This window comes from Centruroides sculpturatus, unplaced genomic scaffold, assembly GCF_000671375.1.
Source record: "Centruroides sculpturatus isolate CEXI.00-Female unplaced genomic scaffold, Cexi_2.0 scaffold1021, whole genome shotgun sequence".
Lineage (NCBI taxonomy): Eukaryota > Metazoa > Arthropoda > Arachnida > Scorpiones > Buthidae > Centruroides > Centruroides sculpturatus.
In genome coordinates this window covers 155203-169982 of record NW_019385361.1, presented here as the reverse complement: position 1 = coordinate 169982, position 14780 = coordinate 155203, and the positions used below count along the sequence as shown (strand labels likewise).

The window sequence follows — 14780 nt, the reverse complement described above, 5'->3', positions numbered from 1 at the left end:
TTCTCGGCAATTCTCTTCAGCGGTAGGTGTTATATGACAATTACTATGGTTATTGAAATATTGAATGTAAATGGGGTTTGCTTGCAAAACCTCCGCGGACGAAGTTGCGGGTAACAGCTAGTATCATATAAACTTATTAATATCGAGAGTTAAACTAATTATTTTGAAATTATAATAATATACTGCTGTATGAAAAAATAATAATAATCATGGAGCTTATCCATTTTATTCATCCAAGTTTTAAAAATTTAATGAGTTAACATAAAAAATTATTCATTTAAATAAAATTGTATAAGTATATAAAATTTCATATTTTTTCAATGTTTACGAGAAATAAATATAGGCCTACACAAAAAATAAAATTTTTAAAATATTTTTACTTTTTTAATTAATTAAGCTTTTCAAACGCTTTTAATTGGTTACATTTTTAATTAAAATTTGTTTTAATTTTAAATGAAAACTAAATAAAAACTTTAAAAAGTATTTGAAGCAAAATTTTCAAATAAACGATTTTGTCTGATGGAGTTTTTAGAAATTTTAAAATTAAATTCTTTTTCATTCTATTTACATTAGGAATTTAAAAATTAAATGGCATTTGTAAAGAGACTTCGACTTTATTTTTAAAAATTAAAAATTAAGGCAGCATCAGCTCAATTATTCAAGATATTATAGATTCTGACAAGTAAAGAATTTTTAGAATCTTGCCACAAATAGGCTACATATTGAATATTGACAATCTGTGACATTGCCATAACAAGCAAAAATTTAAAAAACTAATAAGCAGGCTTAAAATTAATAAATACAAATGTTTTCTTACAGTTTATACTTTCTATTTGCAAAATTTTCTCAATCTTAACACAAAATAAGAAAAAAGTGAACTTTTCTTATTTTGGATTGCCGTTAGAGAATCCCTAGTTGTTAAATTGTGAATGTACAGTATATGGGGGAAGATGCTAATTTTCTTATAATTCCACAATTTGCCAACATCGACAGCCACGCCCTGGTGCTCAAATTTCCTGAATCAGTTATGTTCTGAGAAACAAAAATGATCAATTTCTAAAGACATTTTAATATCTAGAAGCAAAAACTAGGAAACCACTCATTTTTTCATGGAAATGATTTTTTAAAAAAGTAAAACTGTTATAATAGTTAAATGTATTATAAAATAAGAAAATCTGTTAATATATGAGGTAGTTGTGACTCCAACTTTCCATTGTCAGCAACCACTGACCTTGAACCGCCGTGTTTGTTTAAATGATTCCATTTCTGCTACTGTTGGAGTATGATGCTTAGTGGAGTCATTTATACAATGACCGAACATTTAAACAAACTGAAAACTGAATTTAAAAAAAAACAAATTCATAAATTATATAAGGTCAATATCAATCTAAGTAACTAGGTATCTTACCCGACTGTTGGGGTAAAATGCCTAATTTTCATATAAGAAAGAAATCCATTATTGCCAAAACGGAACTTTATCTTTTGTTTTCTGTATCAAAACGTACTTTCAAAAGACCTTCCTCAATTTGATAATTTTATCCAAAACACAAATAAAGCTTATTTATTTACACCTGAAATTTTCATTAAAAGCAAATAGTGTGGCATCTTCCCGCTATTCGCAATAGTTGGTTGTAGCATAGCGACTGAACTAATGCTGAAAAGAAGAAACTGCGATCTATTGTGTTAGGCCTAGCGAGAGATCTAGTAAATAAAACAATTATTGTTTCCATTTGAGATGCTCACGTGGAAACAACAATTTCATTGTACAGGGGGTCAGACGTCAAACGGGACTCAACGAAGTATAACAGACCGCTTGGACCCGAATTGAATTGAAAACTTCAAGAGATAATCCTATTTAATATACTAAATTATGAGTGCACCAAGACCATGTATAAACAATAATATATTTTTGTGTATTTGCTTCTTTTAAAGGCACAAAGTTATAAGAAAAAAAAATAAGTTGCCTGTACTTAAACTCAATGTGTGAATTATTCGTATGAATGAAATATTATGTTTGTAGTGTTTTCATTTTATATTTTATTATTTTAGTCTTGTTTATTTTCAAATATTATTATTTTCTTAAAGTTTGTATACTTCGAGTCCAAATTACAGGTAATTGTAAATCACTTATCTCGAGTCCAAATTACAGGTAATTGTAAATCACTTATCTCGAGTCTATATTACAGGTAAAAGTTCTGAATCTTTATTTAATTATGACAATTCTATTAATTTTAATTTTGTATTATTATAAAATTAGTTCTAAATTTTTATTATTTGAAATGCCATTGTCAACAATAAAAAACAAAACAAAACAAAACAAATTACAAGATGGGAGAAGCGTTTTACTGTATGGACTACAAAAAATGTTTAATTCAGCTGAAATTTGTATTTAACACCAAAACCCTCCCTGTCTATTTGGGTTGCATAAATATGTCAATATATGAAAACATTTAAACGTTAGAAAGTCAGATTAATGGGATATTAGAAGTGTTAAGTTAAAAATGAAATATCTGTTGTGCTAAATAACGTCGTTAATTGTGTAAAAAACAAAAAAACAAAATAAAAAATCTCCGTCAATTCTGTCGTTCAGATTTTACTATATTAATTTTTTCATTTTATGTAATATTTAGCTTGAAAAATTTATTTCAGCAGTTGGTAATATACAAGCTACATGAACACTCTTGTAAACGTTATAAAATAAATTTATAATAAATTAGAATTATATGAAAAAAATTCAGTTGATTGAATAATATTTGCTCTGTTTAATAGAAAATTTATAATAGAGAATTAAAATACAGTAGAAATTATTTTAGAACAAAATGATGAAAGGGTAACATTAAAGATAAATAAATGTATTTTAAATTTAAAAGACAGAATTATAAAATCAATTTATTCTTCTATTTATTTATTAAAATAAATAAAAATGTACATGCATTTTAATTTATTTTACAAAATAGACAGAAAGTAAAACGATTATTTTCACTAATACAACTCTGACATAAAATTTGTTTTTCTTTTTCAGTTTTTATTTACTTTATTCATTATAGTTATTTAACTAATTCTGATTATAAAAGAAGTAATAATTAAATTTCTGTTACTGATTTTTAATAATAATATTATATATAAAAAATACTTTTCATTTTCATTATTTCTTAATTTAATTATTTTGCTAATTTATTTTAAACTAAATTATTTATATTAAAAAACAAAGTTTGAAATACTTTACAGCATGTAAACAGCATATTGTTTACTTAATACAACTTAATTTTTATTATCACATTGTGGCAGAACGTAAGATTAATTATTTAAATTAAACTTTAATTTAGAATGAAATAAAAATGCAATTTTATATGGAATTTATTCTAATATCGGTAATTTTCAGTGAAGAGCATAGATATATCAGATTACCAATTAACAGTTTAATTTTCGAATTTAATTTATTTAAATGATTATGAAACTTTCCATTCTAAGAAAAAGTTATTCCTGACTAATTTACTGTATTTCGCTTTACCAATTATAACGGTTGACCATCCAAATCAATTTTTTTTTTTTTGATAATTTAATATTTTTTCTAAATATGACAATTTTGGTTTTTTGTATTATATTTTGTTTTCAGTTATATAATATTCAAATAATTTATTTATTTTTAGTTATATAATATTCAAATAATTATTAAAAAATTAATTTTTCGTTGTAATGCTATTTTTGTTGGAGTAAATATAGCAAACTCCTCTGCATAAAGTAAATAATGTTATGTTTTATCAAATATTTGAATTCCATCCTTTCTATCTAAAAGCAAGTCATCCATGTCCAACATGCAGAAATTAAATAAATAAGGAGACAATGGATCACCCTGAGGGACGCTACGAGTTATTATGAATTCTGAAAATATTTGGTTGTCAAAACATAGTGCATTTAATTTTAAAATGCTTTATAAAAAATCCAGCAACGACTTACCTAAGTTTTCCGGCTGAAGATATTTTATTTAAAAATTAACTTTTATATTATTAACTATAATAAATAAAATCGTAGTATGTCGCCATTTGTTATGAGATTTATTTGAAAATTATAGTATTAATTATTATAAAATGACAAAAAGCTTAATTTTAAAGGTAGAGATGAGTTTTATGAAAAGAAATTATAAATGTCTATAACGATCCTTCTCAACATATGACATATGACTTCGCTCTATCTTCGCATTACCTCGACCTTTAATTACCAAAATTTAACATTATCAATGCCTATTATACTCAAGCTACCATGCCAAATGTTCTTTCTTGAACATTACTCCATTCTGAGAAATTAAACGAAATAGACGCCAAAACACACACATTCGCGGAATTTGTTTTCTTTTTTTTTATTTTATTTTTAAGTTTAGGTCGTCTTAAAATTTGGAATTTGCAAAAAATTCTAAGGGTCAAATTTGACACGATTCCAGTACTTTCCCGTTATGTACTGTACCGGGAAAGTAAAAAGCGAAAGTGAAAATAGTACAAACAGAAACAGTTACATTTAATTGCATCCTATTTTACCCTATTTTATGTTTAGTTAAATCTTTCCTACTAAAAATGTTCTGTTAAAAATTTAATATTTAAAATAATTACAAATTAAAAAATGCAAAATGAAACTACAAAGTTCTTATAACTTATTTAAAACAATAAAATAGTTTAAAAGAAGATTTTATTATTTACAATTGTAGGCTACTTTATATGGAAACTTTTAGTTTTCATTTAAAATGAAAGCGAAAATGCGAAACGGAAATGACGTCACTACACTTTGACGCTTAATAACACGCTAATTTTGCTTCAAATAAAAAATGTCACCGGACCGAAATTTTCATGTCTAAAACGTGAACGTTGAACGTTTAGCGCCGCCATCTTGTAAGCCTAGAAGTTTGACAATGGCATTGGCTGCGTTTCTTTATGCTGCGAGAGTGCAGCGTAAATGACGTCACGAGCAGCGATCGCTACACGTCGCTGCATCATAGTTTAGAAAGCTTTCCCCACGAGCGAAACATGGACGTCTTAATATATTCTCTGATTTCGATTACAGACGAAAGTAGTATTTTAGCTAAAGAATTACGACATAACAAAAAAAGAAAGTACGAAGAATTGAGCCTTGCTCTTTCCAAAAAAATGAACAGAACAAAAGAGACAGAAAATAGATAATTATGTAGAAGACGTAGTATTTTCTTATTCTTTGGATGACTTTCAAAGTCATTTTAGACTTTCAAGAAGTTCTACAGAAGTAAGTTTTACATTAAATATTTTTTCTAATAGGAAACAAAATGCTATAATTTATAAAATAGCCTATTTAGTTTTACATGTGTTATTCTGTAAGATTTTCTGAAAATTAAGTTTTTTAAATGAATCAAATTTTGATATTCGTTAAGTTAATCGAATTATAATTACATTTAAGTTTCGGAAATTAGTTAATAATATATTTTTTCTTATCAGCATAGTATAATGATACTGTACTTTGTTTAGTTAACATTCGTAAATTAAGTTTGTCTATTGTATGCACTATAATATTAATTACATGTTTCTGCCTGTTATTTTTTCTTGTTCATTAAATAAAACTTATCGTTTATATGTTTATTTTTATAGGAAGTTATAAAGTTGATAAATACAACAAGGAGTGAAAAAAAGATGGGTCGACCTGGTATTTCAACAAACAAAGAAGTGTTGTTAAGCATATGGACACTTGCTAATCAAGAGTCTTTCAGAGGCATTTCTGATAGATTTGGTTTAAGTAAAGGTCATGCTTACAGGAATTTTATGAATTTCTGTAATAAAATGTGTTCCATGTCAAGTAATTTTATTAAGTGGCCATCAAACAATTTGGACGACACCGTACACAAGTTTGAGCAATTACGGAAGATTCCATTGCCAGGTGTAATTGGATGTGTTGACGGAACACATATATTTATAAAGGCACCTAAAAAAGATAGCCAAAGTTATTTTAACAGAAAAGGAAGACATTCCATTTTGTTACAAATAATTTGTGATGCAGAAATGCAGATAATTGATGCTTTTGTTGGATGGCCTGGAAGTTCCAATGACTCTAGGGTGTGGAAACAAAGTCCAATATACAAATTATTACTGCAGGAACCATCAAAATATTTAGGAAACGATTATTATTTATTAGGTGATTCTGCATATCCTTTAGATACTTTTTTATTGGTACCATTTAAGGATTTTGGTAGTCTCACTATAAAACAAAAAACTTATAATAAAAGACACAGTTCTGTCAGAGTAGTTGTGGAACAAACTATAGGACTTTTGAAAGGACGTTTCCGCAGACTTAAATATTTAGACATGGAAAATATTGCAGCCATGTCTAAAGTGGTTATGACTGCATGCATTTTGCATAATTTATGCATTAAGAAAGGGGAAAAGGATATTCCAGAAGACATATTACTTGATAACTGTGATGATGATGATGATGGCGATAATTTTCCAGAAAACACACAAAATCGTGCAGCTGCCATTGAAAAACGAAACAGAATAGCAGATTTCTTGATGGAGAAATAATATATATTTTAAGTACATCATTTTGTATGAACTATACATATAAAATAAAATTTAAATTAGTTATATAATCTTGTATTTTTTTTGTATTGAATATAAGTACATTTTATTTTAACACATTACATTTGTTATATACAGGGTTCTGATGCACCTGGAAAGTGAGGATTTTCATTAGTGTTTGGAAAAAGTCATGGAAAGTAATTATAAGTAATTAAACCTATCATACAATTTGCCAAACAACACTAAACTGATAACAAATATTTTAGATGAAAGTTAACTTAAAAGAATGCTTTAAGTACATGTTTTCATCATCATAGGACAGCATATATCAATACAATTATAAACTTGATGCAATATGTTGATTAATAGCACTGAATTCAATTTTATTTCTATGATGGATTTTATAAAGTTCAGGAAATTTATTAAGAGAGAAATTTAATAAATATTTACTTTTGTACATGGATTATACAGGATTTGTTAATGAATAAAAAATAATGGCTTTTTATTTTTTTCAAAGCCACATAGATTTATGACTGTGGATTAATAACAGAATAAACTATTTTTAATTAAATAAAACTTATTCAACAATTATAAAAAGTCATATACTGTTTTATTTTATCAATGTGCTGTACTATGAGGGTCGGAATTTACAAAGTTGGTCGGGACGTCATGGAATTTAAAACAAACATTTGAGTAGGAACACTATATGCATGAAATTTGAAAAGTCAAACTTCCTTATAAAATTTTAAATTGATTAAATTTACATACTTGACAGACTATTTCAAAATTGAAAAGAATGCACTTCAAGACAAGGAAGGTGTTTCATGTAAGAGAAAAAATTTATTTGAAATATTCTAAGTGTCAGAAATATTTGCAGTGAACATAGGAAAATAATATGTTCAACTGTCAGTAATGTGTTTACTATTTATTAGATTAATTATCTGATGTTTGCCACACTTATTAAAAACGAAAACTAAATAAAAAATGTTTCTATGATAATTTGTTTGAATTTTCAGTTATCTCAAGATTCCTGTTTTTAAAATAAAAATAAATGATTTATAATACACAAATAATATAATTAACATTTTATTTAAAAATCGTAAACTAGTGAAATTATTCATTCATTTAATTAGTTTTTTTTAACTATATTTAATATTTCTTTTAAAATTTTTAATTTTTCATTTTCAATATCTTCTAATTTCTTCCACCTTTTTTCCTCTAATTCTTCCTGTTTTTTCATAAAATTTAAAAACCACTCTGGAGGCTCAGATGATGATTTTTTTTTCTTTCGTGGTGGTGATGAGGACGACGATGGAGGAGGAGGAGGTGGTGGTGATGACAATGGAGGTGATGGTGAAGGTGGTGGTGATGAAAGTGGCGGTGCTGGTACTGCTCTTTTTTCAAAAGTTGAAGCTAGCAGTGTTTCCGGAGGAGGACTAACATTGGCTTTTAAACCAAAGAAGTGGTCGAAATCTTCATGGAACTCCCAAAAAGGAAGTCGACCACTTCCAGATTTTCTCATCTGGTCTTTCCTCCTCCTATACGTTAAAATTAAATTTCGCCACTTCCGATCGCATTCAACTGCTCCTACATTGACACCTTCTTTTTTCAACTTAACACTTGCATCTCCCCATAGTTTGACTTTTTTACAATTCGGCTTCTCAAATAATGTGTCCATTTCTTTTCGAATTTCAATAATTTTTTTTACTGCAAATGATGTCCAAACATTTTCCTATGAAAAATGAAGTTTCATCAGCATATTTAAGTGTAAATTTTATAAAACTATTTTAAACATTACTGTTACTAAGTAAAAAGGCTACTTAGACATGTTATTCAATAACAAAAATATAAAGAATGTATTAGTTTTATTTAAAATATATAATTAAATACTTACAGAATCTGATTTGTTTTCTTTGTTATTTGTTAAAACTGAGTCTGTACTAGTATTTAAATCTGCAATTTAAAATAATACGATTACCTTTTTTCATCTATCCACCTTATAAGTTTTACTTAAACATATATTTATGTCTGATATTCTGAAATAACTTCTTAAATATAATTTAAACTATTTCATTTACATTTTATAAAATAGATTATATAATTTTAAAAAATATCTATTAAATTATCTAACCTTTATTTTCTGTGCTCTCATGGCTGGGAAACATTAACTTAAAATACTCTTCTTTAAAGGCATTGTCTGGAAAATATATAAATTATAATCAAATCTCACAATTAAAAATCTCGCTGGTTAATACGACATTATACATGAAAGCGTCCATTTTGCTTTAAACGTGTAACAAACGTAAAAGCTGCTTTATTTTCGCTGCAGCGACCTCTTACAGCAAACGTTTAGAAACGGTTCGCTACATTGCAGCGCTGCATTTAGAAACGGGTTTCAGAGTGTTCTCTATAAAGCGCTTCTCGAGCGCTGCATAAAGAAACGCAGCCATTTGGAACGTCATTAGAATCATGCTTGACGTTCCAAACGCCATTGTCAAACTTCTTGTTATAATATTTTATTTTATTTTATTTATATTTTAATATATTTATGTTTATAATAAATATAACAATTTTATATAAATATAAATAATAAAAAAAATCTTATAATTCTTCATGAAAATAGTCTTATTATTGTATTAGAATTTGAATAAACAAAAATATCTTATCTTTGAAAAATTTTATTTATTATTTTATTCATGAATTCATAAATATATTAAAAATAAAACCGAAATGTTAAAGTTCATAATATAAAATTACGGCAATTTAAAATTTATTATTATTTATGATAAAAGCCAATTTAATTTCTAGTTTTTATAGTAATTTGTTTTATATCTTTAAATAATTTCGTTCATTAAAGTCATCTTTAAATGTTTTGTATTACTTGTACTTGAATGCAATTGATAAGAAAAAAGAATATTTTCTTACATTACTTTCATTCAAATAACTTCATAAATAACTTTTGTGGTTTTATCATCAAGTGCATTTCATTGAATTACACTCAAGTTTACTTGTGTTCATAAAATATTGAAAGTAACTTTGCGATGATTGTAAAGGTTATAATAAATATTAATAGATAAGCTAAGAACACATTTTATTACAGNTAGTTTTATTTAAAATATATAATTAAATACTTACAGAATCTGATTTGTTTTCTTTGTTATTTGTTAAAACTGAGTCTGTACTAGTATTTAAATCTGCAATTTAAAATAATACGATTACCTTTTTTCATCTATCCACCTTATAAGTTTTACTTAAACATATATTTATGTCTGATATTCTGAAATAACTTCTTAAATATAATTTAAACTATTTCATTTACATTTTATAAAATAGATTATATAATTTTAAAAAATATCTATTAAATTATCTAACCTTTATTTTCTGTGCTCTCATGGCTGGGAAACATTAACTTAAAATACTCTTCTTTAAAGGCATTGTCTGGAAAATATATAAATTATAATCAAATCTCACAATTAAAAATCTCGCTGGTTAATACGACATTATACATGAAAGCGTCCATTTTGCTTTAAACGTGTAACAAACGTAAAAGCTGCTTTATTTTCGCTGCAGCGACCTCTTACAGCAAACGTTTAGAAACGGTTCGCTACATTGCAGCGCTGCATTTAGAAACGGGTTTCAGAGTGTTCTCTATAAAGCGCTTCTCGAGCGCTGCATAAAGAAACGCAGCCATTTGGAACGTCATTAGAATCATGCTTGACGTTCCAAACGCCATTGTCAAACTTCTTGTTATAACATTTTATTTTATTTTATTTATATTTTAATATATTTATGTTTATAATAAATATAACAATTTTATATAAATATAAATAATAAAAAAAATCTTATAATTCTTCATGAAAATAGTCTTATTATTGTATTAGAATTTGAATAAACAAAAATATCTTATCTTTGAAAAATTTTATTTATTATTTTATTCATGAATTCATAAATATATTAAAAATAAAACCGAAATGTTAAAGTTCATAATATAAAATTACGGCAATTTAAAATTTATTATTATTTATGATAAAAGCCAATTTAATTTCTAGTTTTTATAGTAATTTGTTTTATATCTTTAAATAATTTCGTTCATTAAAGTCATCTTTAAATGTTTTGTATTACTTGTACTTGAATGCAATTGATAAGAAAAAAGAATATTTTCTTACATTACTTTCATTCAAATAACTTCATAAATAACTTTTGTGGTTTTATCATCAAGTGCATTTCATTGAATTACACTCAAGTTTACTTGTGTTCATAAAATATTGAAAGTAACTTTGCGATGATTGTAAAGGTTATAATAAATATTAATAGATAAGCTAAGAACACATTTTATTACAGTTAGTTCGTTATTTGAACTGAGTTAAATATTATCAACTTGTTAATAAATTACTGTAGTTCCCATTAAATAATCTTATCAAATCAAATTTACATTTACATACTATTTTTTTATGGTGATTTCTCTTTTTAAATGAATTTGTAAAGTGCATTAATATTGAACCATTTCTTCAGGGAAATGGAGTTATGTATGCAAAACTAAAAACAAAATAAGAGAAAAAATATATATATCGAGTAAATTGAAAATATTACAAGCAGTTTTCAAGTTTATCATCAAATTTTAATCATTGAATTTAAAAACTTTCTTGACGCTTCTTCGCATACGAATCAAATGTAAATTGCAGCTATTATGCATAGTCTTATGTTATGTCCAATATACAGTGGATCTAACGAGAAAATCTTTAAATCGATATATTCTTGTTGGAGGATAGCCGCAAATAAGAATTTTGTTTAAAATTTTAACATTTTTTTTCAATAATTCTGTAAGACAAATTTCTCGCAATTGTTAGTCAAAATTTTCTTTTTTCCTGCAAAATTACATTTCTTATATAAAATATGTTTCATGTTTTTCTGTTTTGCTTAAAATTTTAGCTCTTAAATTTATATTCTTGAATATATCAATGAAATTTACATATATAATGCATGTTAAAAATAAGTAAAGACAGTTATCTTTACTTATTTTTTCTCAAACTACCTCAGCTCTTTTTCCATAGTTCATGAGTACTGCTAGCTGGATTCGGAAAATTACTTAAGATATAGTTGAATTAGTCCCACAGATGTTCAATTGGATTTAAATCTGAGGACTGAGGGAGTGAATCAAAAAGTTCAATATGCAACTACTGTTTTTTAGTGCATTTAGCCATATGTTTAGGATTTTTATCTTGTTAAAAATAATATTTTAATATTTTTTATTTTAATTTATTAATTTATACAACTAAAATATATCCAGCAAATCACCTTTTAAAATATTACAATGAAACTGAGAATTCATTCTATTATTAATTCGAACAGATTTTCATGTCCGTACGCTGTTACACAACCCCATACCATTAATGAATTCCCACCATCTTTCATAGTTAGTATCACATGATGGAACTGTAAATGTGATTTTTTTATTTTTCCAAAACCATTTGTGTCCATCACTTTCTAAATGGTTAATTTTTTTTTCATCTGAGAAAATTACACGTCTCCAATCATCCACAAGCCTAATTTTTATACTTCTCTGCAAATTTAAGTTTATGTTTCTTGTGCTTTTTAGTTAGTAAAGGGTTTTGCTTTAACAGCTGTTTTTTCTCCATTATGTTTCAACGTATTTCTAGCTGTTTGAGCATTAATTTTTAATCCATGATATTTTTCTGTCTTTTTTTAAACATAAACTTCAGATTCAGTTTCCTCTTCTCACAATTTTCCACTCAGACTGTATCTAGAGCTCTTGGTTGGTCAGGAAACGGTTTTTTTACATGTTTTAGACATACTTCCTGTGCTGACATCAATATGTGAGGCAATTTTTCTGACTGATTAACTATTGTTGTTTTTGGGGTTTAACATTGTGTCCATTTTATATTCTGCACATAATATATTTATTTTCTCTCCATTAACAAATTTTTATATCAGTCTAACGAAAACTTTTGTTTTTCGTGTTATATATTTATTGAGTTTGTTTCATTAAATTCCAACTAAATGCAAATACGAGAAAACTCTCTTTTAAAATAATATTAAAATTTNATTTTTAAAATGTTGCTGTGGAGTAGCGACATTTTAGCTGAGAGCGTTGTACGCTGTCAGTTCATTCTCCGGTTGCTTTACTCGCGCGCTTTTGGTTTCGCGTAACATCGCATGTCTATATCCAAAGGTTTCTACAAATGATCAGATAACAATGAATCACAGTTACATCGAATAACAAAATTTTAACAATGTATAAATTTTTCCGACAATTTTAACTTTTACATTTAAATTCTGTTACATTTTTCTTCTTTTTTTGATGTCTCGCAGGGAGGTATGGGTGTTTCCTCTGCGTTTCGTCAGATTCGTCTCCTTCAGGAGGGAAGGTTTTATTTTTTTTGTGCCGCGTTTACGAACATTTCGTGTTGTATTGGATCCGATTTGAACATTTAAATTACATTTGACGATACGCAAAAATTTTATGTTTTGTAGATCGAGCAATTTATACTAATCACAAAATTTCATTTCTTTCTGAAAAAACCAAAAGAGGGTTTAAAATCGAATATATTCGCGTTTCCTTTTAGATTCTTCGGAACACAAATAGGGATTCGATACTTAATTCAATCGGTCTGTCACACTCAGAATGTAAATGTAGAAGATACTTCACAGCTACATCTGACACACGTGGGCGTGTTGAGTGTAAGTCCGAAGATCACATGTCATCTGTGTGTGTTTGTCTTCCTTTCTCTCGAAGTTTTACAACAGAAAATTTTTTTCTACCTTTTTTTTTGAAATTTGGAGTGGACTACTCCATTTCCGTTCTAAATCGTAAGATGATGATGGGGTATCTGCACAGACGGTGGAAGTTTGTGTTTCCCATTTTCTCTGCAGACATACCTGTTTTCCAGATATCAATCTTCTGAACAAATGACAGTTCTCCGCCATCAGCATAGATGCGGATTACCACAAATCGAGGTCATGTAGTTCGAAGATGACGATTTCTTTGGATTGTTTCTTGAACCTTTTCTGATGACGATTTCAACCTTTCCTTTTTCGAATATCGTCATTTTCTTCCGAATCGGTTCTTTTGATGGTTGCTTTGGTTGTGACAGACAGTTGTTTTACACGCGTTTGAAAATGGGAGGGATAATTTTCCTCACATTTCGATTATATAAATTACTCAATCTGTGATGGATATTTGCGATCGCGTTTCTCTCGCGACAATTTTGGATTCGAAAAACACTTGTATGAACAGAAATTTCACATTCAAAGTTTACAAAGTTGACATTATTAATAGTTCGCGACATAAAACATATTTTTTTTTTTTTTTGCTACACAAAAAATCGTTTATGTACTAGTTGTTACTGACTCCTCTTCCTCGTGATAGTCTTGTTTGCTTGGTGATAGAGACTACCATTTACAATCTTTGAAGAGTCCGATTGGCGTAGGCGGCGGCAAGTGCTTATGACCCTGGCCTTGAGATAAAGCCTCGCTTTCTTCCGCGCCTGTAACCATTGCGTCGATCGGTAGTGTGATTTTTGATGAGGTCGGGAGAACCCACGGGTATTCATGTACAGGTCCCCGACTTCTAAGACCATAATTATGTGAAGGTTGCGCAACTGATGTTTGCGGGCTCGTTTCTGGCGTCTCTGTAGCATCTACCTGGCCTGGCTGGATTGATTCTAAAATAAAATCGTCCCAAGGATCTGTCGATATAGGTAATGGTTGTTCTGAAGTGGATGACTCGGAAATCTCTGCTTCGGACTTAGGTTCGTCCGTTGCAAAAGATCCGAATTCCATTCGTGCGAGCGCGGGCTTCATCCGGTTAGCGTGAGTGTGCATCTTCTTCCCATTGTGCACATGCTGGATAATAAAGTCGACCGGACTTGTCTCCGCTATTATCCTATAGGGTCCTTGCCATCTTGGGGCTAGTTTTCGCTTTAACCCTAATGGGACTGTCACTTCCGTTACGAAAACTCGGTCTCCTATAGAAAATTTGTATGGCTTATTTCTTCGTTGTTGGTACACCTTTCTATCAATTGCGGCCTTTTCTGCATGCTCTTGAGCCAGCTTGTGTGCTAAGGCTAATCTTGCCCTCAGTTCGCTCGCATAATTTTCGCTAATATCGTAACTGGGTCGGTTGGGTTCAGTCACAACATCAAATGGATAAATTGGGTCTCTTCCGTACAACAAATAATATGGGGTTTCGTTTGTACTGGAATGAACGGTGGTGTTGTACGCAAAAAGGGC

At 28.2% G+C, this 14780-nt stretch overlaps 2 protein-coding genes across 2 annotated transcripts; one reads left to right on the top strand and one right to left on the bottom strand.

The window, feature by feature from the left end:
• Window positions 1-4833: 4833 nt before the first annotated feature.
• On the top strand, window positions 4834-6996 carry LOC111638105 (putative nuclease HARBI1). The gene is made up of 2 exons (XM_023383747.1): window positions 4834-5247; window positions 5607-6996. The coding sequence occupies exon 2, from the start codon at window positions 5649-5651 to the stop codon at window positions 6531-6533; it is 885 nt and encodes a 294-aa protein (XP_023239515.1). The 5' UTR covers window positions 4834-5247; window positions 5607-5648; the 3' UTR covers window positions 6534-6996.
• A 524-nt stretch (window positions 6997-7520) lies between these two features.
• On the bottom strand, window positions 7521-13475 carry LOC111638106. Its single transcript, XM_023383748.1, has 3 exons — window positions 13311-13475; window positions 7739-8262; window positions 7521-7560 (listed from the first exon to the last, which is right to left on the bottom strand). Exons 1-3 carry the CDS (start codon window positions 13473-13475, stop codon window positions 7521-7523), a joined length of 729 nt encoding a protein of 242 aa, XP_023239516.1.
• Between the last annotated feature and the right edge of the window lie 1305 nt (window positions 13476-14780).

Bases quoted from the DNA above. Each gene is read 5' to 3' on its own strand.
- LOC111638105 (XM_023383747.1), top strand. From the start codon at position 5,649: ATGGGTCGACCTGGTATTTCAACAAACAAAGAAGTGTTGTTAAGCATA.
- LOC111638106 (XM_023383748.1), bottom strand. From the start codon at position 13,475: ATGGCGGAGAACTGTCATTTGTTCAGAAGATTGATATCTGGAAAACAG. The intron at 8,263-13,310 runs GTAGAAAAAAAT...CATTTTTCATAG, and splicing joins TCCAAATTTCAAAAAAAAAG to GAAAATGTTTGGACATCATT. The intron at 7,561-7,738 runs GTGGAAGAAATT...TTTTAAAAACAG, and splicing joins GAAGAATTAGAGGAAAAAAG to GAATCTTGAGATAACTGAAA.